Source organism: Natrix helvetica, assembly GCF_964273705.1.
Source record: "Natrix helvetica genome assembly, chromosome: 15".
Lineage (NCBI taxonomy): Eukaryota > Metazoa > Chordata > Lepidosauria > Squamata > Natricidae > Natrix > Natrix helvetica.
Window position 1 is genome coordinate 2,909,422 of NC_138565.1, and position 25,942 is coordinate 2,935,363.

The 25,942-nt window shown below is 45.2% G+C and overlaps 2 protein-coding genes and 1 long non-coding RNA gene across 11 annotated transcripts in view; 1 reads left to right on the forward strand and 2 right to left on the reverse strand.

Annotated features, from left to right (window-relative positions):
* GOLGA1 (golgin A1) overlaps positions 1 to 8,731 on the reverse strand; it is a 29,978-nt gene extending 21,247 nt beyond the window's left edge. For 2 of the 3 annotated variants that reach the window (XM_081967435.1, XM_081967433.1), the window contains exons 1-5: positions 8,481 to 8,610; positions 5,034 to 5,301; positions 4,143 to 4,233; positions 2,081 to 2,155; positions 601 to 698 (exon numbers count right to left, since the gene is read on the reverse strand). In XM_081967435.1, the coding sequence (XP_081823561.1) occupies positions 601 to 698; positions 2,081 to 2,155; positions 4,143 to 4,233; positions 5,034 to 5,168 (399 nt within the window). In that variant the 5' untranslated portion in view covers positions 5,169 to 5,301; positions 8,481 to 8,610. Of the gene's footprint in view, positions 1 to 600; positions 699 to 2,080; positions 2,156 to 4,142; positions 4,234 to 5,033; positions 5,302 to 8,480 lie in introns of all 3 variants that reach the window. The other variant, XM_081967434.1, reaches the window with a different exon arrangement.
* LOC309399485 overlaps positions 1 to 25,942 on the forward strand; it is a 338,217-nt gene that overhangs the window by 279,604 nt on the left and 32,671 nt on the right. The gene's annotated exons all lie outside the window — the stretch shown is intronic.
* The window catches only part of SCAI (suppressor of cancer cell invasion), a 36,199-nt gene continuing 28,436 nt past the window's right edge, over positions 18,180 to 25,942 (reverse strand). For 6 of the 7 annotated variants that reach the window (XM_081967266.1, XM_081967268.1, XM_081967267.1 and 3 more), the window contains exons 16-18: positions 21,062 to 21,235; positions 19,779 to 19,879; positions 18,180 to 18,824 (exon numbers count right to left, since the gene is read on the reverse strand). In XM_081967266.1, coding sequence (XP_081823392.1) covers positions 18,675 to 18,824; positions 19,779 to 19,879; positions 21,062 to 21,235 — 425 coding nt within the window. In that variant the 3' untranslated portion in view covers positions 18,180 to 18,674. Of the gene's footprint in view, positions 18,825 to 19,778; positions 19,880 to 21,061; positions 21,236 to 22,726; positions 22,927 to 25,942 lie in introns of those variants that run through there. The other variant, XR_014176517.1, reaches the window with a different exon arrangement.

A 25,942-nucleotide genomic window follows, 5' to 3' on the forward strand; every position in this document is an offset into this window, starting at 1 on the left:
TTCTACTCTTCATTCTATTATTCTATTCTATTCTGATTTCATTCAATTCCATTCCTAATTTCTATTGTATTCTCATTCCATTGGATTCTACTCTACTCTTCATTCTATTATTCTATTCTATTCTCATTCCATTCCATTCCAAATTTCTATTCTATTCTCATTCCATTCCTAATTTCTATTCCATTCTAATTCCATTCCTAATTTCTATTCTATCCTATTCTATTTTCTATTCTATTCTTTCTATTTTGTTCTATTCTGATTTCACTCCACTCCATTCCTAATTTCTATTCTATTCTATTCTCATTCCATTCTATTCTACTCTACTCTTCATTCTATTATTCTATTCTGTGAGTTCATTCCATTCCATTCCTAATTTCTATTCTATTCTATTATCATTCCATTCCTAATTTCTATTCTATTCTATTCTATTCTATTCTATTCTATTCTACTCTTTTTTCATTCCATTCCATTCCATTCCTAATTTCTATTCTATATTATTTTTCCCCGGGTGACGGAATCCCGGAAAAAAACACGTCTCTCCTGAATGGTTTTATACCACCTTCAAGGCAGAGTTGTGGCAACATTTCACAGACGTGCTACCTGGTCTTTCTCCTCCAGCGCCAGGCTCATCTCTTCTGCCATCTTGCCCAGGTTGGTCTGGTGTGTTTCGTTCTGTTCTTGGAGTTTCTTCACAAAGGCTGTGTGGGCGACAACAGAAGGCGCGAATGTAGTGAAAGCGGGCCTGCGCCTGAATGAAAGCGGAGATCTACCTGTTTTAGTCCAATATTGTCTTTTCTAACTGGCAGCAAACCTATTTTTAGCCGCCTATTCTCTCTCTCTCTCTCTCTCTCTCTCTCTCTCTCTCTCTCTCTCTCTCTCTCTCTCTCTCTCTCTCTCTCTCTCTCTCTCTCTCTCTCACTGATGTCTGACTCCGAAGGCAGCTGAGAACTGGCAGATGGCCCTGGCCGTATGGGGTCCGAGGGGTGGTGTGCATTTAAGCGTGCAAATCCTACCCCAGGGCAATAATACCAATTTCTTCCACCTTCTTTCAAAGTGCGAAGCAAGCCAGCATACAAGGGAGTCCTTAACTCACGGCTGCAACTGAGCGCGAAAGCTTTGTTGCCAAATGACACGTGCGTTAAGTGAGTTCTGCCTCATTTTACAACCTTTCTTGCCACGATGGTTAACTGACTCCAGCTTCCCCTATGTCAGAAGGATCACGTTGTGATCCTGGGACACTGCAACCGTCACAAACATGACTCAGCGGCCAAGGGTCCGGGTTTTGTCCATGTGGCCGTGGGGATGCTGCAATGGTCGTTAAGTGTGAGCAATGGTCATAAGTCGCTTTTTTTCAGTGCCGTTGTAATTTTGAATGGTCACTAAATAAACAGTTGTAAATCAAGGACTACCTGTGGTTTATGAAACTGAAATAAACAGCTGCCCAGCAAATAAACAGCAAATAAGCAGCGTATGTCTAAGTGCTATTGCTATTCTATTTGCACAATCACTAAATCATATTCACTAAAATGAAGTGTTGTAAGTCAAGGAAAGCAGCTCCAAGGCACCTGAGGGCAGGAGAAGAAGCAATGGGTGGAAACTAATCAAGGAGAGAAGCAACTTAGAACTGAGGAGAAACTTCCTGACAGTTAGAACAATGAATGAGTGGAACAGAATTTGCCTCCAGAAGTTGTGAATGCCCCAACACTGGAAGTCTTTAAGAAGATGTTGGATAGCTATTTGTCTGAAACTGTATAGGGTTTCCTGCCTAGGCAGGGGGTTGGGCTAGGAGACCTCCAAGGTCCCTTCCAACTCTGCTATTGTATAAGGACTGTCTGTAATTGCTTTAGCCGGATTAGGCATTTTTAATGTAGGCCATTTGTATTCTATTATTTTCAGTAGGATTTAAATGATATCAAACAACAGAAACACTCAGAATAGATTCATCCCAGCTTGTTAACTTTTTCCCCTGTCAAATCCTGGTATCCCAGAAGGACGCTGTCCCATGCGGTATTATTATTCTAAAAATTGTCCTCCTGAGGTTTCTAAATGCTTTATCAAATGGGAGATAAAAGGTACATACAATCTTGATGTGTCTCTAAGGCGTTTTCCAGCTTCTCCTTGATCTTCTGCAGGTTTCGGACTTGTTCAGCGTAATCTTAGTGGAGGGATGGAGTGGTACCAACCAGTTACAGACAGACAAAGGAGAGTGGGGGGTAAAAAAAGAAGGGAATTAGATATTTTAAAATCCGAATGGAGAAGGAAGAATGATTTCATAAGCCTCCTCCAGGCCGATAACAAGGGCTTTGCCATCATTACGAAGGCAGACGAGACAGAACGCCATTCAAATCAATGTTGCCAATAAAAGGAATAATTTTTACCCACGATGCAAGGGAAGGGGGCAGGTGCTTTTGAAAGCCCCTTCCCCACCAAATAGCTTCTAGTCCATTGGAGTAAATTGCAGATAGCCCTTAGGTACTGCAGTGGGGAGGGGAGGGGGGGAATCTTCCAGAAATCACCCGCCACTTTATCGTGCAACAGGAAAGCAGCCAGCTACGTTGATAAAAGGGTGGGGGGGGGGAATCAATACACCCGCGGATGAAACAAATAATTAGAAAAGTACTTGAATGGGCAGAGATGGACAAAATGACCATGGAATTAAAAGAAAGAGAAGAATCGGATTTCTATAAAATATGGAATAGAATTTATAAGTGGCTAGAAAACAGAAGCCAAAACAGGAAATAGAAGTCTCTGTGGGGTTTTTTCTTCTTCTAAACTAGCATTGAATAAAAATTAACCAAAGTTACTAATTACTATCAAACTTAAAAGTACTGACTGCAATGTAAATATAATGGTGATATGGACAATTAATATTATTACAAGCGTTAGGACGACTGTTATTACATTAGGTAAAATCGATAGGAAGGAAATGGAGAATGGAGAACTACAAAAGCTAAACATGCCGATACAGAAGGCTGAATAATTACTTCATATTGTTATGCCTGTCTTGTTTTTTCTTCCTTTTTTGTTGTGTTTTTTTCTTTCTGTTTTTAAAGGTAAAAATGTTTAATAGAAACTGTTTTTTCTTTTTTAAAAAAAGGGTGGATTTTGAAAGAGAGCTCAAGTAGAATAGGAAATGGGGCGGCCGGAGTAGAACTGAGTTCCCCCCTCATGGAAGGACTCAGGGAGAAAAGTGGAGGTAGGAGGGCTATGGAAGCTTTGGGAGGAAACTCTTTGGAGTTTCCTTCCAAAGTCTCAAAGCTGCTTCAATAGCCCTCGATATAGGCTGCAGATAAGAAGAATATCCACCTGTAGGAGGGGAACGCAGAATAAAATACTTGCTGGGATGTGCACATCCCTATATCAAGAGCATTGGAGCTTTAAAATCAGAGAAAGTTACAATTCCTGACTGTCATTTGTTTGAAATGGGGATGGAGGAAAGCATCTTATTTATTTTCTTTTCAGCTAATATTGAGTCTGTCCTCTGCACCTCTATAACTGGTTTGGTTCTTCAACTCAACAAGACAGACACGGACTTCAGAGGAGAATCAGAACTGCAGAAAAAAAAACAATGGCTGCCAACCTGCCTTCCATTGAGGACCTGCGCACTGCACGAGTCAAAAAGAGGGCTGTGAAAATATCTACGGACCCCCTCGCATCCTGGACATAAATTGTTTCAACTCCTGCCCTCAAAACGACGCTATAGAGCACTGCACACCAAGACAACTAGACACAAGGAGAATATTCTTCCCAAACGCAATCACTCTGCTAAACAAATAATCCCCTCAACACTGTCAAACTATTTACTAAGCCTGCATTGCTATTACTATTAGCCTTCTCATCGTTCCTATCCCCCATCTCCTCCCACTTATGACTGTAACTTTGCTGCTTGTATCCTTACGATTTATATTGATTGTTTTCTAGTATGATTTGATTGCTTACAAATAAGTACCCTCTGACAATCAGTGTTGTACCTTATGATTCATGATGAATGTATCTTGTCTTTTTATGTACGCAGAGAGCATCTGCACCAAAGACAAATTCCTTGTGTGTCCAATCAGTCTTAGGCAATAAAATTCTATTCTATTCTATTCTATTCTATTCTATTCTATTCTATTCTATTCTATTCACAACAAGAAACATACCGGATAGCTTGACTTCTAGCTTCCGTATTTGTTCATTTCTTCGGAACAGCTGAGAGGAGAGGTCTTCTCTGGAGCTGCTTCCATCAGATGGCTTGGTAGGAAGAGACATTTGGATTAATTTCTGGAATGGGCCAACCCAGGATGATGTGACAAAAAGTTTGGATCCTATCCCCTCCTTTCCTTTATTTCTTTTTATCCCAACTTTACTATTTTTATCAAGAACATAAAATGATTTTAAATGATTTTTCCCTCTTCTTGCATCTGGCATTGGGCGATAATATTCTCCCTTCCTCCTCCTCCTCCTTTTTCTCCCCACAACAACTCTGTGAGGTGGGTTGGGTTGAGGGTGAATCATCCAGCTGACTTCCGCGCCTTAGATGGGACTAGAACTCACTGTCTCCTGGTGACTGGCCCAAAGTCACCCAGCTGGCTTTCATGCCTAAGGTAGGACTAGAACTCACTGTCTCCTGGTGATTGGACCAAAGTCACCCAGCTGGCTTTCATGCCTAAGGTAGGACTAGAACTCACTGTCTCCTGGTGATTGGACCAAAGTCACCCAGCCGGCTTTCATGTTTATGGTGGGAATAGAACTCAATGCCTCCTTATAATAGATTCAAAAGGACAAGGAAACCAAATCCTGGACTAATCTACCTCTAAGAGCAAATAAAAAGGAAACAGACTCATTTCATGTTTTTATAAACTTCTCCAACAGATCGGTTGAGTCCTTTGCCAAGATAAGCAAGCATTAGTCACGCTGAGTAATATGAGCTGTTTCCAAGTGTCTTTTTTTTTTTTTTTAATTCTCTGGGCTTTACCCAAACAAGACTCGGGTTCTTTTTATTTAAATAAGTGACTGAAAACGCGTGTTTGAATGCCATCTCGGACACTTACGAAATCGTCGCCCGACTCTGCTCCTGCTGACGTGATGGATTCTTTGCTGATCGATCGTGGCATCCTGGCGAGGCCCCCGGGCCATGGGGCAGTCCCAGCCTCATCGGCAATCTTCTTCTTCAGCTTGGCAAACATCTTCTTCTGGCTAGGGTGACCGGCGGCGTTCAGAAACCAACCAACTCCCCCTCAGATGCCCCCCAGCAATGAACAGCAGGGATCTTCCATTCAATCAGCTCCGTTCCCTCAAGGGGCTCATACTTGGATCGTGCTGGGACATTAAAATCAAACAGAAGACATTTTTTGGGGGGGAAAGTGGACCAAACAATGACACGTGCATATCTTCGAGGTATTTACGGAAATCAATTTAAAGCCATGGCTCTATTTACGTACAGAATAATCGAAATCTTTTTGACTGTAGTCTTCACCCCAACAGAATTTCATGGGCGGCAAGCAGTTTAGCCAATGAGGATGTGGGGCTGGTGTTTGCAAACGGATCCAATTCTTTATTGTTCCTTTTCATAATCTATTCGGTCTTAATCAAGTATTTCAATCTAGCTAGGGAAGGGATGGCGAATCTTTTTGATTCGCCGAGTGCCCAAAGTGTACCCCGAAAATGCAATGCGAGCATACCGCCCTGCCTGCCCTTTTTTGGCTTCCAGGAGGCCTTCCAGGCCCAAAAATGGGTGCGCAGGGCGCAACACACATGAATCCCCAAAAAGCAATGCGATTGCCCCCCCCCCCCCCCCATATGCCCTCCGGCCCCTACGCATGCAAGACAGAGACCCGGAGACCAGCTCCACCCCGGGAGGAGTGCACGCACGCTGGGTGGAGCTGGGCTGGGGCAACGGCTGGTGTGCCCGCAGAGAAGGCTCTGCCTGCCACCTGTGGCATGGCGCCATAGGTTCGCCATCATGGCGCTAGGGGGAAAAAACCATTAAGAAGGATCTCATATGAAATCAATGCACATTCAGCCAGGCTAGCTTAAAAAAGAATTTGTCTATCAATTCAGGGCAAGAAAATATTCCATAATTGCCTTGACTGGTTTAATAATTAATTCATGGCAGCGAACATATACAATACAATACAATACAATAGTAGAGTTGGAAGGGACCTTGGATCTTCCTCCTACAATAACCACCCTGGTTAGGTGGGTTGGGCTGAAAGAGAAGGACTGGCTCAAAGTCACCCAGCTGGCTTTCCCAGCGAAGGCAGGACTTGAACTCATAATCTCTCCCTTTCTAGCCTCCAGCCTTACGAGACCAAAACTAGCTCCACTCAAAACTTGGTGCCGATGTCATCTGATCAACTGCACCAAAGTTATCCATTTCTTGTCATTTTCCAAAAGAAAAGAGGTTTCTTCACAGCCAGAAGGAAAAATCCAGTTTTGCCACAACAAACAGGGTTTGTTAAAAACAGAGGCGTGACTAAGGCAAAAAAACAAACCAACCGCAAAAAGCATTGGAATATATGGAAGATATTACTGTACACAGGATGGTTTTGAGATATCGGAGGGATTCTGTCATGGAGGTGCGCCGGGTTTTAAACAGCAAAACAATAAACCTACCATTGCGGGTCACGTCGGCTGAAGGAGAGCCTTTTCACCAAGCATATAAAGACAATAAGCTTTTTGTGAGCTCAGGCTACCTACCTACCCGATACCAACATAAACCACGATGAATAATTCACTGTGTTCCTGGCAACTCTGCAAATGCTGCCTGACACTAAATACTGCCACACTGAAATACATCAGAGGAATGTTGAGTCCTTTTGCCATATTAGGCTAAATATTACTATCTCAAGACGCTTAGTGGGTGTTTAGGAGGTAGAGAAACCAAATATTGAACCCTTGGGAAATAATAACCATCAGGGATGCAGTCTCCCTGGAGGTCACAATTCCACATTTGGCACTCTGTTCTCATTCTGAAAGCAGAACTGCTAATGGCCGTGAGAAGCTCCATTTCTAATGCTTAAAAATACACTCCTCTCTCTCTCTCTCTCCCGATCCCGCTCTCGCTCATACAATGGCAGCGCTGAAGGAAAGCAGGAGCATTAAAGCAAGATGATGATGGGAGGAGAAGACCCATCCTTCTCTTTTTTTGGCTACTTAGCTCGTGCACGCACATTAATGCTTCTGTGCAGAAGCTTCCCGACAGGTGGGTGCAGCCTCCCACTATCGGTTTGCCCGATCGAGGAGCAACCCACCTCTGATACATACATACATACATACAGAGGGAGGTGTGTGTGTGTGTGTGTGTGTGTGTGTATAGACACACACACATAAACAGGCATGTATATGAGTATAGATATATATATGAGGATTGCTATGTGTTTGTGGCTTACTATATGCTATGCGTATATCTATCACTATCTCTATCATCTGTCTTTCTATCTATCTATAGAGAGAAGAGGTTTCAATTGTGTGTGTGTGACACACATACATGCATAAATGTGTGAGTGAGTGTATGTATGTATGTGTATATGTATATATATATGTGAAAGAAAGACATCACGATCTCCGGAACTTTAAAATATATTGCTCTTTTAGCTTTTGTTAGCCACTGCTAAGCATCCTCAGAGTGTAAAAGCCATTGAAGAGATACCTGCCTTTATACACTATTAATCAATTTACACTCTGATGATGTTAGCGGTGGCTAATGAAAGCTTAGTGAGCAACAGATTTTAAAGTTCCGGAGACCGCGATGTCTGTTTCTTTTATAACCACACCTGGAACTCGCATCTTTAGGACAATTCATAATATATATGTACATACACACACACACACACACACACACACACAAACGCATTATGTAAATACAGAGCAACCCTCCAAAAATTACCCAGTTTCCTACATTCACACAATGCCCCTAGACCAGGCAGAAGCAGCCAAAACGGCTTCAGGGGTCGCAGCGAAAGACACCCCCCCCCCACAAAAAAAAAACCTGTTGCCTTCCCTTGTGCAAAGCAGACCTTTCCAATTGGGGTGGTGGTGAGGTGGGGTTGGACACATTGGGGCGTGATGAGACACCCCCCCCATCAACTAAAGTAGGTTGGCTAACCTGGGTTCACCACCTGTTGTGCGGGGTGGGGGTATCCCTTCCTCCCCTTTCCCCCCCCCCCCAGGAAAAGCCACTGAAAGACCAAGACAGCTTAGGAGAGAGAGGGAAGGGCCTTAGGAGGAGGAGGAGGATTGGGGGAGGGGCTTCCCTCCCCCCCCTGCACCCTATTTTGACCGGCGACCTCCCCCCCCCCAAAAAAAATTCAAAGCCTCCGTTTCTCCTTATGGAAACTCCTGGCTTACCGTATTTACCCTAAATGCGGGGCCCTTGGGGGGGAGAGTGCGTTCAGGCAGAGAAACCTGACTACCGTAATTCTTAGACAATACGCGCACCGGCTTAACAAATACACACACAAAAAGGGAGGGGTGGGAGGAAAGCAACCTGGCTTAACCTGCAGTTTCAACCGGCGACCCGACACCCCGAAGCAGCGTCGCGGGGCCTGAACCCCGAAAAAAAGAAAGGAAAAAAATAGGTCACGAACGACGACGCCGTCGCCGCCGGAGGAAGCGACTCACCAGCTGAGGGTGACAGAAGCGGAGTCGAGACCCAGAGCGGAAGCGGAAATGCCGTTCTGGGGGCCCTGCTTAACCGCCGGCGGAAGTGACGCAAGGAGTGTAGAGGTGGAGGAAAAACAAAACAAAACGGGAGCGCTGGTTCCAAAGGGGAGTGGCCCGCGAGGCCGCGCCCCCCTCGCGTGATACGGAGGTGGAGCGCGAAAGGCGGGGCGTGTGGGGCGGTGCTACGTCACCCGCTGTCCCATTCAGGAGGCTGGGGCGCCCGCGGCGCCTAGGGAGGGCGCCAGGTTGGAGAAGGGCTGGTTGGGTTTAACCATCATTCCCAGGTCTTGAAGGATAATGGTTTGCCAAGAATGTTGCGTCGTTGACCCTCATCTGAAAGCCACGATGGGTGGAATCATGCTTCCCACTCAGCCCTCCACCTCCCCCCAAATTTACGATTTAAGGCAGCAACATTAAAAATGTATGCATCTTAAAAGAAGGCTGGTTGGGGAATTCTGGAAATTGGAATCCATGAGTCTTAAAGCCGGATGGGGGATTCTGGGAATTGAAGTCCATGCGTCTTAAAGCAGGATGGGGGATTCTGGGAATTGGAGTCCGAGCGTCTTAAAGCAGGATGGGGGATTCTGGGAATTGGAGTCCGTGCGTCTTAAAGCAGGCTGGGGGATTCTGGGAATTGGAGTCCGAGCGTCTTAAAGCAGGCTGGGGGATTCTGGGAATTGGAGTCCGTGCGTCTTAAAGCAGGATGGGGGATTCTGGGAATTGGAGTCCGTGCGTCTTAAAGCAGGATGGGGGATTCTGGGAATTGGAATCCGTGCGTCTTAAAGCAGGTGACTGTTGAGAAACACTGCTTTACGGGCATCAGTTGACCCCCAGGGCACTTTAAAAATTGTTATCATCTTAAGAGTAGAATAAAATTAGAATAGAATTCTTTATTGGCCAGGTGTGATTGGACGCACAAGGAATTTGTCTCGGGTGCATAAACTCTCAGTGTACACTTTAAACTCTGTGGTGTTGAGTTAGCTTCCTCCTCACCCTTCCATCTGGGTATCATCTGATTTTTTATTTTATTTTACTATTTCCACTAGTATTTTAATAAAGGCAACGGGTGACGATTAACAGCACTGAGAATCCAAGATACCAACAGATCCGATGTGGCCGCTAAGAGTTGGCACCAACTTAATGGCACATAACAGTCCCTTTTTTTTTCAATGGTAACTTTAAACCATGGCTAAATGAATGAGTGTAACGCAAGGATTTTATTCAAAGCACCAACTTTTTCATTTCATCAGCTCACAAAGGCTGATAAATATATCTTAAATATATTTATATATTTCTTCTTAATAAAGATCCCCTTAATAAAATTTGCTAGTCGGAAAAGGGTGCTATTTAGACTTCTTACTTCTTGAGACGTAGGCTTAACGTAGCACTCCTCTTACGGTGTCTAAAGACATGCAGGTAGTCCTCGACTTACAACGGTTCATTTAGTCACCATTTGAAGTTACGACGGGAAAAAAAGTGTGACTGTTTTTCACACTTATATGACTACGGTAGCTTCCCCTTGGTGACGTGATTTACATTTGGTTGCTTGGCGACTGACTCATATTTATGACGGTTGCAGTCATGTGATCCCCTTTTGACAAACCAGATTCACTTAACAACCGTGTTACTGATTTAAACACTGCAGCGATCCAGTTAACAAACGCTGACAAGAGAAGTCGTAAAACGGGGCAAAACTCTCTTAACCAATTGCTCACTCAGCAAACATAAATGTCGAGCTCAAGTGTCGTAAGTTAAGGACTACCTGTATTATCTTGGGGAGACATGATAACAATGTTCCAATATCTCAGGGGCTGCCACAAAGAAGAAGGAGCCAAGCTATTCTCCAAAGCACCTGAGGGCAGAACAAGAAGTAATGGGTGGAAACTAATCAAGGAGAGAAGCAACTTAGAACTAAGGAGAAATTTCCTGACAGTGAGAACAATTAATCAGTGGAACCGAAATTGCCTCCAGAAGTTGTGAATGCCCCAACACTGGAAGTCTTTAAGAAGATGTTGGATAGCCATTTGTCTGAAACGGTATAGGGTTTCCTGCCTAGGTAGGGGGTTGGACTAGAAGACCTCCAAGGTCCCTTCCAACTCTGTCATTCTATTCTATCTTTAAGGGAAAAGACAGCATGATATAACATTTTTTTAAAAAAATATGTTGGGTATGTTAATCCCCTGGGCTTATTTGTAAAAATAGCTAAGGTGGGATATAGTAACCGAGAAAAGTGGGGGGGACGGGACCCAAAGATTTTCTCTGCAGTAGCACTGTTCTAAAAATCGCATGGCAACCCAGAGACCGACGGACATTATTTGAATCCAATTGTCCCGATCTTCTCATCTGAAGAGGCTCCAAGGCACAGCATTAAGCAAATATGTTTATTGTATATTGGTTATACATATAATCAGAGTGGGGCTCGATACAAAAACCCATTTATACACAACCAACGAATGTATTCACATTCTAAGTGAATGTAACCGACGTGGGGGGGGGGGGGGGAAATCTTCAATACACCAAGAGCAAAACCCCAGATAGGTCATACTTCTTCTCGAGTGACATAAAAGCAGGTATGTGGGTTGGTTCCTGACAAGTATTTCTCGCTCGCTTGGACGCTGTGTCGGGTCTCCAGAGAGGATCACAGTGTTAGGTTGAAAAATTCGGACGAGGTGGAACCGTCTTCCCGGAAGTTGTCAAATCGCAAAGACATCGACGGAAGTTGGGACAACTCACCGCAGCCAAACTCCCCGTGGCCAAGTCAACGCAAGACAACCCAACTCGCCACGGGCCGATTCAACAAATTACGTCAAGCCATTTCATTTTCTTTTTCAATTTTGGGTCAACCACATTTTCATTTCTCTCCCTTCCTTTGCATCCTTTAATGGTTCTCCCCCCCCCCCGCCTCCACTCGTTCGCGCGATATGAAGTGATAACTCTCGTCTTGCAACAAGTTGGCCACGGGGAGCTGTGCCTAGACCCTACAGAAGTTGCCCCATACCGTGCTCGAAAAAAGAAAAGAGTTCGAACCCTTTAGGGGGAAAAAAAAAAGAAGACGACAGCTGCACAAACCACAGTGTGAATGATCAACAACCGGCCAACCGACAGGGAGAGAAAATTCGAAAGCGAAAGAAAAAGAAAAAAAGGACAGATGGATGAATAAGCTGTATGGCTTACGTAATTCCGATACGTCAGATAAGACACGCGTACGAGGGCTACGGGAAGGATTTCCACACCAAATGGACTCGGATGGCATAGGTGCCATTCATTCTTGGCAGGGGGAGGAGGGGTGCAGAGCCATTTACAAAGATGCAAAGCAGAATTCCCCCCACACACACCCCATCCCTGCCTGCCTGAAAAATTCTCCGCACCGGGGAGGAGGAGGAGGAGGAGAAATAATAAAGAGAGGTGTCACATCAGGAATGTTGTAGAAATCTCAAGTCATCACATGGATAGGTTGGCACCGATTACATGGACGGGTATCAAAGAGGGCCCTGCGTACAGGAGCGACCTATTTACAGCAACACAACATGCAATACTACGGAGAAGCAGCACTGAAGAGTTCGGCTAACAGAAAGCGGTTGTGCTTCCATCCCTTTCGCAGAGATGCTAAGAGAAATCAGTTGTGTGTGTACGGGTGCCCTACCACTTGCGTCACACTTCAACAAGTCGGTTGCAGACTAGCTTTGCCTAGGTAATTTTGTTTTTTTAAACCACTAAGAAGGCAGAAGGTGGTGGTGGTTGTTTTTTTATCACGACTTCCAAATAACGGGGTGCGTTTTTAGGAACAAAAACCAGGCAGGTTGTTTAAAAAAAAAACAGCAACAGAAGTCTGCTTTTCTTTTTTCTTGTCTTTTTTTGGGGGGGAAGAGAAAAAATAAAAACCGAAACCGAAGGAAAAGGTTGCAAACCAGAAGCGCGAGGCAATCAAGATTCAAAACCGGGGAAACACACGCTGGCGTTTTGCTTCCTGCAACTGGGTTGGAATTAGGAGTGCAAATCCTATCCCGGGGCTGGCGAACTTCTTCGCCACCGCGAGGGGGGGGGAAAGGGGAAGCGCGCCAATGCACCGGAAAAACAGAAGAGTAGCCGCGGGATACGCATGCATACACCGGGAAGATGATCTTCCGGTTTGTGGCACGGATATGCGCAGCGGCCACCTGGCCCTCTGGTTCCTGGCACGCATGGCCTGCGCAAAGACCAGCTGGCCAGTGTGCATGCATGTGCCAGAAATCAGAAGCTCATCTTCCCAGCACCCCCAGGTTTCGGGCGGCTGCTCTCCCTGTTTCCGCTGCTGCTCCCATGTGCATGAAGACCAACTGGCCACCATGTATGAACTCAGAAGAGCAACAGGCTCGCGTGCCCGGAGAGATGTCTCGGCGTGCCACTTCCACGTGCCATAGGCTTGCCATCACCATTGTATCCTATTGCAACAAACATTAATCCTGGAAAGAGATATCCTTTCTATATTAATTTCTCTCTCTCTCTCTCTCTGTCTCCCTCTGTCTCTCTCTCCCTCCCTCCCTCCCTCCCTCTCTCTAAGCCTATGATGGCGAACCTACGGCCATTTCTGAGGACATGCGAGGCGTTGCCCTGTCAGCTGATTTTCGGCCTTGATTTTCGGCCATTTTTCACCTTCCGGAGGCTTCTCCGAACCCTCCAAACTTCTGGCTTGTGTGTTGGACCGTTTTTCACCCTCCCCAGTCTCCTAGAAAGCCTCTGGAGCCTGGGGAGGGCAAAGAAGCAGACCTAACAAGCTCACCGGAAGTCAGAAAACGGGCTGTTGTCGGCCTCCAGGGGAAAGAAGGAAGGAAAAGGAAGGAAAGAAGGAAGGAGACGAAGGGAGGGAGGGAGGAGACATAAGAAGGGAGGGAGGCAGGAGACGGAAGGAGGAGGGGGGGAGGAAGGAAATGGAGGGAGAGAGGGAAAGACGAAAGGAGAGGGAGTAGACGGAGGGAGGGAGGAAGGAAACAGGAAGGGAAAGAAGGAAGGGAGGAAGAAGGGACCTATACCACATTAGAACGTTATGGATAAATTTGACTAGAAAAAATACCTTCAAAGTAATAAGCTAGTGTTTGCTTATCCTAAGAAGCATTGTTGTTGCTGCTGCTGTTTATTTTCCCTTTTAGACCTGCACATGTCTATTTAGCTGCCTCGACAGGACAAAGAAAGGAAAGCTGGTTTGTTGTGCTTAAACTCCGGTAGATATGTACATTCTATTTAACAAGACTTTGGTCCCATCTCTTTGCTTGCAAGCCATTTCCCACCTTCACCGAGAAGGCCTGGTGAAAGACAGCACGGAATTGGGATCCGGGGACAGACGCCAGAGCAAAGAGCAAATTCCGGCCTTTTAAAGCAAAGACATATTCCGCCAGTTAAAGAATTCGGGCGTCGGCGCAGCCACCTTTGCAAGAATGCAGTAGAGGGAAGGAGATGCGCCCTCTTCCTTCACACAAACCCTACGACAACAGGATAAGCAGACGCTGATCTGATTCTCAAAACATTTCTTCCTTTGTAACATCTCCAGATCTCCAAAAGGAGAGAGGAGAGCATGGTCCCAAGTCAAACCTGCCCCAGGACTGTCTAATCAGAAGAGCCAATTCTTTCAAGACCCCTTCCCGTCTTATGTTTAGCTTTTTCAGCGGCAAAACCTGGTTAGTTTTGGTAAGGACCGTGGCCTGAAATCTACGCCCTTTTGGGGAGGCACATCACAAGACAAAATAACTCAAAACACGGCAGGTGTCGCCGGGAACTTTTAAAGCAAGGTCCTTTCCTTGACATCTGTTTCTCTAGAGCTCCCAATGCCGATGGCAAAGGAGAAGTTACAAGCTCCAGAGAATCAGGCACTTAAATTTCCTCTCGTTGCCCACCCGTCGAAGAAAGGGATGTCAAACCAGGATCAAAACTAGAGACTGTCTGTGGTTAAAGTGAGCCTCTTCTCTTTCAAGGCCTTATTCGTAACGTTAGGGCTGTAATCTAACGTACCAGGGGATACGGTAAGGACTGGTGTCCTAAACACTTGTGGACTTCAAATTCTCCACCCTTCGGTGACATCTGGAGAAGGTGGAGGTCAGTAGAAGGTGCCCTAGTGAAGCTCTCCCTTCCAAGGGTATGCAGAGCCAAGCCAGACGAGACTAAGATGGAGCAAGACCCACAGCACAATCCTACCATCTCCTCGTTGCAACTGGGGACACCAAGCAAAGATGCTTCCTAGATAAGGATGGATAGAAACAGTCTTTCGTCAGCTTCTTCCAGCACAACCTCATTGGAAGCCAAAGTGGAAGGACATCCAAAGAACATAGCAACGAGGAGGTGGAAGCATGCGGGAGGACAGCCTACCATCCCAGGGGTTGACTGGTGACAACCTGAAGACCATTTCTTGACGATGTCCCCTCGAGGGGCCTGACCTGGGTTCATAACCTCCTACGTACAACTTTAAAATAAAAATAAAACGAAGTAAAAATAATTGTACAACGGTGCTTCCGAGGTCTTCCTTATTTATAAATATATCTACATATTTACATGCACACGTACACATTTACAACTCGGCCGGCGGGGCACAGGTAGGGCAGCTGCGTGACGAGAACGCTGCGCCCAGACCGTCGGTTACGAACAAAACTGGGCGGAAATCACAACAAAGCACCACGGAAGGAAATGCGCTACGCTGAGCCGGGACCAAGCCAAACGCCATTAAAAAGAGAGTTTGCTATGAAGCTGCTTATTTGATTGCCAAGTCAACAATGAAGGCATTTCAAAACCAGACCTACCTCCTTCCTTCCTTTCCTTCCCTTCTTTCCATTTACTCTCACTCCTTTCTTTCTTTCTTTCTTTCTTCCTCCTCCTCCCTTTCTTTTTCTTCCTTTTCCTTTCTCTTTCTTTTTTCCTTCTTCAAGAGGATTTTCCTCCCTTTCTTTTTTCTTTTTTCTCTTTCTTTTTTCCTTCCTCAAGAGGATTTTCCTCCCTTTCTTTCTTCCTTTTTCTCTTTCTTTTTTCCTTCCTCAAGAGGATTTTCCTCCTTCTTTCTTCCTTTTTCTCTTTCTTTTTTCCTCCCTCAAGAGGATTTTCCTCCCTTTCTTTCTTCCTTTTTCTCTTTCTTTTTTCCTTCCTCAAGAGGATTTTCCTCTCTTTCTTTCTTCCCTTTTCTGTCTTTTTTCCTTCCTCAAGAGGATTTTCCTCCCTTTCTTTCTTCCTTTTTCTCTTTCTTTTTTCCTTCCTCAAGAGGATTTTCCTCCCTTTCTTCCTTCCTTTTTCTTTCTTTTTTCCTTCCTCAAGAGGATTTTCCTCCCTTTCTTTCTTCCTTTCTCTCTCTCTTTTTCCTCCCTCAAGAGGATTTTCCTCTCTTTCTTTCTTCCCTTTTCTGTCTTTTTTCCTCCCTCAAGAGGATTTTCCTCCCTTTCTTTCTTCCTTTTTCTCTTTCTTTTTTCCTTCCTCAAGAGGATTTTTCTCTCTTTCTTTCTTCCCTTTTCTGTCTTTTTTCCTTCCTCAAGAGGATTTTCCTCCCTTTCTTTCTTCCTTTTTCTCTTTCTTTTTTCCTTCCTCAAGAGGATTTTCCTCCCTTTCTTCCTTCCTTTTTCTTTCTTTTTTCCTTCCTCAAGAGGATTTTCCTCCCTTTCTTTCTTCCGTTCTCTCTCTCTTTTTCCTCCCTCAAGAGGATCTTCCTCCCTTTCTTTCTTCCTTTTTCTTTCTCTTTCTTTTTTCAAGAGGGTTTTCCTCCCTTTCTTCCTTTTTCTTTCTTTCTTTTTTCCTTCCCCAAAAGAGGATTTCCCTCCCTTTCTTTCTCTTTTCCTTTCTCTCGCTTTCTTTTTCTCCTTCCTCAAAAAGAGCAAGTTTTTTTTTTAAAAAAAAGAAAAAAAAAACACCTATAATATCATCTTCATTGCACTTTAGGCCCGACCTAAGGCACCTTCCTGCTCTCTCCCTCCCAAGGGTTGCCTTCCTTCTGAATGGCAACCATTGATTCCCAACCTTGCTGCTCCTTTAGCCTCGCTTGCAAAGCAGCTGGCAGGACGCTTGGAAGAAGCAAATGTGGAGATAAAACCAAAAAACCAAAACCTGTCATTTCCTTGGGCATCCAGACCAAAAGTAAGGGTGTCCTTCTTCCCCGGCCCTCCTCTCCTTCCAGCCTCGCTCAATCCTAGCTACCATTTCTTCCACGTGGGTCTTCTCAACTTTTCAGAAGCATCCCTTCATCTATTGTGGAATCATATGCTTCTGCGGAGACGCCCTACCACCCTTTTTAAAAATGATAATAATAATAATAATAAGAAAGGTGGAATTGTGCGTTCACTCTAGTTTAGTCCAAATACATTGAATTTCGTCAATGTACTCTTTTGTTTGTGTTGTTGTGTGTGGGATGAAGACGCGTCCCACACGCAACATTTGAAAATCTTTGAAAACAGCGGCACAAAGCCCACAGAATGATTTCCTCAGATCTCCTCCTCAATCTTGATGTCTGGAAACGCCATTTTTTCCCCCCATCTACAGGACTTCTTCGCTGGGCCTCCAAGTATTAAAATTGTCCTAGCTACGTCAAGCCCAAGTCACCGGAGACTGACTGGAGGCCAATAAATGCAAGCTTGAGGTCCTTCCAAGAAAGCTTTTGGAGATAGGTCTCGGTTCTTGAGTTGTCTGCTCCTTAAAAGCCAGATGCTGAAGATCACGGGAGACCTACCCCCGTTGTCTTCTTCTCCACTCCTTCCAAAGAGAAAACTATTCAGATCTCTCCTCTTCACCTTTCCCCAAAAGTTCAGCAAACAAAAGCTTCCTATTTGTGGTCCTGTGGTCCCCCACGAGTCCTATTCGTCTTCCTTCTTGTCTATCAGCTCTGGAAGGTAGACATTTCTCCCTGGCAGCTAAGAAGAAGAGATGAGGGACCTTCTCATCATTGGGTTGTCTCTTTTGAGCACAGAGGCGAGGCAGTGATTGTTCTTCCGTTTTTCTTCACCGGGCGAACTTCGAAGTAGGGATGGGATGAAAGCAGCTCTTTCAGAAGTTGAGGTGGAAGGATTGGAGAAGAAGGGCCATCTGAGAATCTTCCATATTGCAGCGAGAATCGACGACGGTTGCGCGAAGAGAAAGGGGTGGCATTTATTTTATTTTATTTTTGCTCACAAGTTGAAGCCCAAACGGAAGGAAATGCACAGAGGGTGGTCCATGCTAAGAAGGGGTCAATTCTTTTGAGGTGATAATGGGCCACGAGCCAAGAATCTAGATTTTGAGGGATAAAACCCAGCATCCTTAGTCAACGTGCAAGATAGGCTGATTTCTCAAAAGAAAGAAAAGAAACTTATGGATAGCGCTACATTTTCTGAAGTTTACGCAACCATCCCTTGCACGAAGCTGGATTCCTTTTTGGGTGTAGGGGGGATTGATAAAGCTGATTGACTTCAATTCACGCTTATTGCTGTCTGCTTTGTAGCATCTGAAGTCCCGCCGTTCAGGTTTTAAATCTTTGGGGAAATAGAAGATGATTATTATTATTATTCTGATTGGGTTTTTTTTTCTTTCCCTTCTCTCTTCTTCTTTTTCTCTCTCTCTCTCTCTCCTTTTTTTTTTTTGCTTTCAGATTTTTAAAAACAGTACAAAAATAAAGAATTTGCACACGAGGGCTTAAAAGTGACTGGCTGCATTTTCAATCTCGCGCTCGCACATATGCGTGTGTGTTATCGTTGTTGCGTAGCCAGCGACGTCTTCCCAAAAAAAAAAAAAGGCTTCAAAACCCCGCCAGATTGCTTCAGTCTAAAATTGTAAAACTTTCGTAGGAGGGGGTTGTTTTTATTTTATCAAAATTGAACCCACGCAGAACGGAACAGCTGCGCGCCTCTTCCCCTCTCTTTCCATTTTGCTTTCAAAAATAATAATAATAATAACAACACCTGTCAAGTTCAAAAATAAAACTCAAGTAAATCCCGGCGTGTGAGTGGATGTTCACGTTTAGAAAACTGCACCATTTCCAAAAGAAAATAATAATAATAATAATAATTTTGCAGCGAAACCCCGCAGGTGAAAAGATCTCCGAGAAACTGCTGTGTTTAATAATCGTCCAGGGTGGTCTCCAAAAATACATTTCGGACATCCAATATCGAAGCCAATTCCAAGATGTGCTTTTGGAGGTGTGGGCTTTCCACCGTTTCGTCCCTGGGCAGTTGGGGATACGATTCGGGATAATTCCTCGTTTCCTGCTGGAAGGGAAAAGGAAGGGAAAATAAGAAGACAGACACCAAGAGCAATAGAAAGATCCTGAAACATGGACATCGTAAGGCAGAACAGAAGAACAGAAGATGTTGGATAGCCATTTGTCTGAAACGGTGTAGGGTTTCCTGCCTAGGCAGGGGGTTGGACTAGAAGACCTCCAAGGTCCCTTCCAACTCTGCTATTGTATTGTATAATTACAGCTGGAAGAAAACAGCAATACAAAACATGGTATGAAGGATACTGTGTTCCTCCGAAAATAAGACAGCGCCTTGTTTTCTTTTGACCCCTGAAACTAGCGCTTGGCCTTATTTGGGGAGAGGTCTCATTGTTTCGGAGGTGCAGGAAGAAGCGAGCGTGGTCACCTCGTGGCTGCTGCTGCGTTACGATATTTTGGGGGGAGGGCTTATTTTTAGAGCATGCCCTCAAAAGCTCGAGAGGGTTTATTATCCGGGGAGGTCTTATTTTCGGGGAAAGAGGGAAGCAAGACCATTAGTTCAGGGGTCTGCAATCTTAAAACACCCAAAAGAGCCATTCGGAAGGAAGGAAAGATAAGGATGGATGGGCGAAAGGAAGGAAGGAGAGATAAGAATGGATGGGAGGAAGGAAGGAAGGAAAGAAGGAAGGAAATATAAGGATGGGTGGGTGGAAAGAAGGAAGGAAGGAGAGATAAGGATGGATGGGTGGAAGGAAGGAGAGTTAAGGATGGATGGGTGGAAGGAAGGAAGGAGAGATAAGGATGGATGGGTGGAAGGAAGGAAGGAAGGAAGGAAGGAAGGAGAGATAAGGATGGATGGGTGGAAGGAAGGAGAGATAAGGATGGATGGGAGGGAGGGAGGGAGGGAGGGAGGGAGGGAGGGAGGAAGGAAGGAAGGAAGGAAGGAAGGAAGGAAGGAAGGAAGGAAGGAAGGAAAGAAAGAAAGAAAGAAGGAAGATTGCCATACCCGGAAGATTTTGTGCATTCTCATGGTAGCCGAGCAGAAAATAAACCTTGTTAGAAGCAAGCGCAGGAATTCATCTCCAAAAAACTGGAGAAAGGCTTGGTCTACAATGAGGGGAAAAGAAAGAGAGAAAACTGAAATTAGAATACAGAAAGTCCTCAATTTTTGACCATTCATTTACAACCACTTGAAGTTACGATGGTGCTGAAAAAAAGGCAATATACAATGCACCTCAGCTTCTACCTAACACAATCGAATTCAACCTGCATCTAAACACAACCTAGTTCAACATATACCTAACCTGGTGTACTTCAATTGCTCCCTTACCCAACCTACTTCAATGTATCAACTAAGTTACCTACACACTCAATGACTCAAATGATCGAACACGAGCAGCATAACGGTAAGTTGCTTTTGAGTTTCTTGTGGGTTTCATTTTACCAGGATTATTGTCTGTCATCTCTACATTCTCGTGACAGGCCTACCCCACAACGTGCCTTCCCTTCTTCATCCAAGCCATTCCCAAGAACATGGGAGATCAAAATCAGGATTCTAAGCCACTCTTGTGGCCTGCCAGTGGAGCTGGTGGAAGACTCAGACAGTAGGGAAGTTGGGGAGGAACCTGGGCCAGTCCTGGAGTCTGGGGAAGGCTCTGATGAGGGGTCTTTGTCAGAGGCAGAGAGGGGGCCAGGGCCGTCTGACAGTTATCAGCTGCCTTCAGAGTCAGACATCAGTGAGGCAGAGGAACAGTTGGAGCCTGTTCCCAGTGTGCGCATGTGCAGAGTTGCCAGACGAAGGGAAGAGCTAAAGAACAGGGGTCGGCTTGGGCGTAAGGCCACAGGTGGACGGTGAATGGCCCCTCCCAGAGGAAATAAAAGAGGAGCGAAGGGGAGTGGAGTTTGCAGGAGTTCACTTCATTGGTTCGTGACTCCCCGAGGCTCCTGGCCAAGTTCTGCAGATATCGGCCTGGCAGCTCTCCAAGCCAGATAAGGTCTGTGACTGTAAATCCTCCCTCGAAAGACTTTGCTGGATGTGAATGAGCAGAATTCACAGTCCATTAATAAAAGAGGTTTTTTTCCGGGACCAGGAATTTGCTTAAGGCTCTTGGGAAGCCTCGGTCAGAACGGTCCCCTCATTTGATTCCTGAAGATTAGGAACCGCTTTTGAACGTGGCGGTCAAGCCAACTCTTGACCTAATCAAACGAACAAGCTATCCGATCTACCCCTGAGGGGCTAGTATCCCTGCTGGCCAGATGTTTGCCTCTTTCTCTCCTTTGAAAGCATACCTATGGAGCGGGAATGAGTCAAGAGTTGTGCAATATCCCGGTTGATTTTACGAAGGTAATCGTGACATTTGTCCCAGAGTCCTTTGCGCATGCTTGATAGTCCGGAGACGAACAGGAATGCCATGAGCGGATTGTTCAGGAAGAAAGTGAAGAGGCTTCCTCGTTGTGATTGATCTACAAGACAATAAAACCAAACAATTTCACATTGTACCCAACAGAAAACAAGATGAGAGAGAGAGAGACAGAGACAGACAGAGACAAAGAGAGAGACAGAGTCAGAGTGACAGACAAAGAGAGACAGAGACAGAGAGACAAAGAGACAGAGAGACAAAGAGAGAGAGAGACAGACACAGAGGGAGAGAGACAAAGAGAGACAGAGAGGCAGAGACAGAGAGAGACAGACAGACAGAGAGAGACAGAGACACATAGAGACAGAGAGAGACAGAGAGAGACAGAGAGACAGACAGAGAGAGAGAGACAGAGACACATAGAGACAGAGAGAGACAGAGACAGACAAAGAGAGAGAGAGAGAGAGAGAGAGAGCAAGACAGACAAAGAGACAGAGAGAGAGAGAGAGACAGAGGCAGACAGAGACAGAGGCAGACAAAGAGAGATAGACAGACAGACATAGAGAGAGAGACAAAGAGAGACACAGAGAGAGAGAGAGAGATAAAGAGACAGAGACAGACAGACATAGAGAGAGACAAAGAAAGAGACAAAGAGAGAGAGAGAAAGACAGAGACAGAGACAAAGATAGAGAGACATACAGAGAGAGACAAAGAAAGACAGACATAGGGAGAGAGACAAAGAGAAAGAGAGAGACAGAGAGAGACAGAGAGAGACAGAGAGACAGAGAGACAGAGAGAGAGAGAGAGAGAGAGAGAGAGAGAGAGAGAGAGATATTATACAACCATCCCAGTCCGTTGGTAGTAAATTGGTAGTATAGAAACAAAATGGAATGAATTCATCCGTTAAGAGTCTTTGGGGGAAATGGCATTCCCCCCCACCCCTTCTCTCTGCTGGAGACATTCACCGTTTGTTGTTGTATTGTGGTTGTCGTTGTTGTTTTTAAAAGGGAATATTTTGTTTCCGTCCTTAACTTCCCTACCAGTTCTTCTCAATCTTGGTGACAATTAAGATGGGGGAGGATTTCAAATTCTGGGACTTGAAATCCAGCCACTTTTAGAGTCGCCAAATTTGAGAAACATGCCTCTAGATGACAAATAGTCCTTGACCTATGACCCGCAACGGAGACCCAAATTTCCGTTACTAAGGGAGGCAGTCGCTAAGTGAGTTTCGCCCCGTTTTACACCCTATCTTGCCACTGCGGTTCAGCGAATCTCCACCGTCGTTACATTAGCCACACGGTCGTTCAGCGAATCTGACTTGGCTTCTCCAAAAGTCCCAAAAGGGGGACACGGGACCCCAGGAGGCTGTGACCCTCCTCGCAAATATGAGATGGTTGCCAAGATTTTGATCGTGCTACAACGGCCGTGTGGAAGCCGGCCGCCAGGGACTTTTTCCCCAGTGCCGTTGTAACTCCGAACGATCATTAAACGAGTCAAGGTGGCAAGTCCAGAGCTGCCTACTAGATTTTTTTTCCCCACCATTTTTCCAGGGACCCAGAGACAATTCCCCCCCCCCTCGTGACGGAAGAGGACTTACCTCTCAAGCCAAACGGTGAAATCTCCAGGGTCTCTCATGCCTTCACGGCTGACCACCAGTTTCCTGTGTCACAAATTATGTCACCAGACTGGACTTCATGCTGGGAAGGAGGTGGGGAAGGGGTGTCTCTCTCTCTCTCTCTCTCTCTTTCCCTCTCACTCGGAGAGTGACCCCTCTCCACCAGTTACAGTTTATAGGGACTGGAAAAATGGGTGGGAAAATTAATTGGTATCGAGCGCCTTTCAAACCAGTCAACTACCGTATTTTTCGGAGTATAAGACGCACCTATCTTTTGGGGAGGAAAACAAGGGGGGGGGGAAATCTGCCTCTGCCTCCCAGCAATTTGCCTCCTTGCAGCAAACAGCAAACGGACGGTGTACATTGTTTGTGATGTTACATTTCAGACTATACTTGTACAGATGCTGTTAAACTTGATGTGGCTTTCTGGAAGTATACATTATTTAAATGTATTTAAATTGATTTAAAAGAAGATAAAAGAATAGCACTGGGCCTCTTCAGAGCAAGCATTTATTTTAAAAAGCTCCTTCATTTTGTTAAGTTGTCTAGAACGATAATACAGCAGTCTTTAAAAAATAAGTCTAGTAATTTGAACATTCTATAGGCATTTAGTTATTGACTTACAGTATCTCCTTGCAGCAAACAGCAAATAGCCGGTTTCAGTTCAGCCTGATTAGAAGAAGAAAAAAAATCTGCCTCTGCCTCCCAGCAATTTGCCTCCTTGCAGCAAACAGCAAGTTTCACTTTCAATTTTCAGCCTATTGCCGCCTCCACAAGCCCCATTTTCCCATTTGCTGCAAGGAGGCAAATTGCTGGGACCAGAGGCCAAAGGGTGGTGGATGGGCGGGGCTACATTCGGTGTATAAGACGCACTCAAATGTTCACTCTCTTTTGGGGGGGGGGTGCGTCTTATACTCCGAAAAATACGGTAGTTAGTTCCCAACCAAGATTCGCTAAGGACGCCCTTTTCTTTTTTTCCAGGACGCAACTGGACTTTCTTGTTTTTTTTCCTTCCTTCTCATCCGAGGCGCTTCTTCAGCTCTGACTGGATGGCGGGGGATGGAAGGATTTATTTTCCTCACAGACAGAGATGGTCATTTGCATCTTTTTAGAGAGAGACGTTGAGGCCGCTTGGAGGTGGCCTCAGGGTCACCTGGGTGGGGCCAATGGGTGTGGAGTCCTTTCCGCAGTTCCAAAAAGGCTCCACGCCCATTTGCGCTGCACAGGTGACCCTGAGGACGCAGATGAAACCTCCAAGTGGCCTCAAGGACTCTATAAAAAGAACGCAAATGACCAGCTGTTTGCAAGGAGTATCAAGCCTTCCATTCCCCACCATCCAGTCAGAGCAGAAGAATCTTCTCAGATGAGAAGAGAAACGTCTTCAGAGAAAAACAAAGGAAGTCCAGTTATGCCTCTTTGAAAAAAAAAAAGCAACTTTGAGACAACCATGAGCTGATGGATGACGGAGAATCTCCAAAGACATTTGCCAAGGATGCCAGTAACGTTTCCGCTAAGTCAGTCCCAAACCAACAAAGTCAGCTACTCGCTTGGCTTGAAACAAAAAAACCTGCTAAGACCAACACTCAGTGCAAGCCGCTGTACAGGTAGTCCTTTTCCCCCCCTCAATGACGTTGTAAGTTGAGGGCTGCGTGTAACGAGGACAATACTTTTCTTCTTCTTCTTTCCAGCAAGTTTAGATAAGAGGACCTCTGCAGTTTCTAAATTCCACCCTGTCTCTAATAAAAACTCAACCGGAGAGGCCTGGAAACTCCTTCTACATTCCAATGAAAAATTTACGGTCTCCCGATTCCAAGATAAGCTACATTCCTGAGCTCCATCCAAGTTTTTACTCCTACTTTTCTCTCCTCCTGTCTGATTAAAAGTCGCCAGGAATTGTCGGGACGGACAGAGAATTTTGCTGGTTCTCGTAAAAACAGTTGCCTTTATGAAGTTGGGCACCTGTAAAAATTATTCACAAGACGAAAGGTTTTTTTTTTAATCCTCCTCAGAATACGCCGACTTTTTACTGCCTTCCCGGTTCCTGAAACCGACACGGCATTCCTTACATTCCAAAATCCCACGGGACGGGAAGTTGTTGGCAGGTCACACCGCGCTGAACGGCTTGTGTGTTTTCCTACACAACCGCGGAAGCCACAGCCCTTCTCCTTCCTAATTGCTCAACTGCTTTTATCCTCCTTTCTTGGACGAGCAAGAAAAGATGCCCCTTGCTTTAGTTAGAGCTCTTCCCTTTCTAAATTTCATCCCAATATCCTGGCCTCTTTAATGCAACGTCTTATTTCTCGGCGTCACAGATCGTCCGTCACTCGGGTCTCCCCGAAAGAGCAACCTCGTTAGGGTTAAAGTAAGCACCCCGATTTCCTTTGAGGGGGAATAGTAATAAGGATACAAGCTTGTTGGTTTTAGTAGAAACATTTGTTTTCTGTAACACACATATATTATGCCTTGTATTTGTAATGTATATGCTTGCCTGCTGTAAGTGTCTTTCGTTCCCTGCAACTGACTTTCTGTTACTAGGGTCTGTAGACTACCTGGCCAATGTCAAAACCTGTCATCCTTGCCATTTGAACTCTTATCAATCTGCAATCTATGAGCATAGAACGTATCCCGGAATGGAGCTGTAAAGAGCTATAAAAACTGACACCTTTGATATGTCCCCCTTCTGCCTGAGAAGGTATCTCACTTTTGATCTGTGCCCTTCACAACAGGGGGCCAAATGGCCAATCCTGGGAACAGAGGAAAGAGATAATGCTGATAAGGCTAGCGAGGAGTATTGTAAAGCCAGGATGTTATTCTGTGACGTCTCTAACTGTGTAAAAAGGAGCTACACCTTCTCTGACCCTCATGTCTTTAAACTTTGATCAAAGATTAAACACTGATCGTTATTCAAGCCTCCGTTTAAGTCTCATATTTGGCTCATTGTGTCTTGGGTGTTTTCTCAAACTTCTATGGGTCTCAGCGTATTCTCAAACCTTACACTTTCTACTATAATTTTACATAAGAGATCAGGCTTGAATGAATGGGTAGACTCAGCATTCATTCTTCATGCTGAGCTGAGCAGCTGGCTGCTTGCCAAGGTCTCATTGCCTGACTGGGTAACATCATCAGTGCATTACAAGTAATCCTTGACTTACAACTGTCATTAAGCCCGTGCCGGATTTTGTGACCTGTGAACATGGC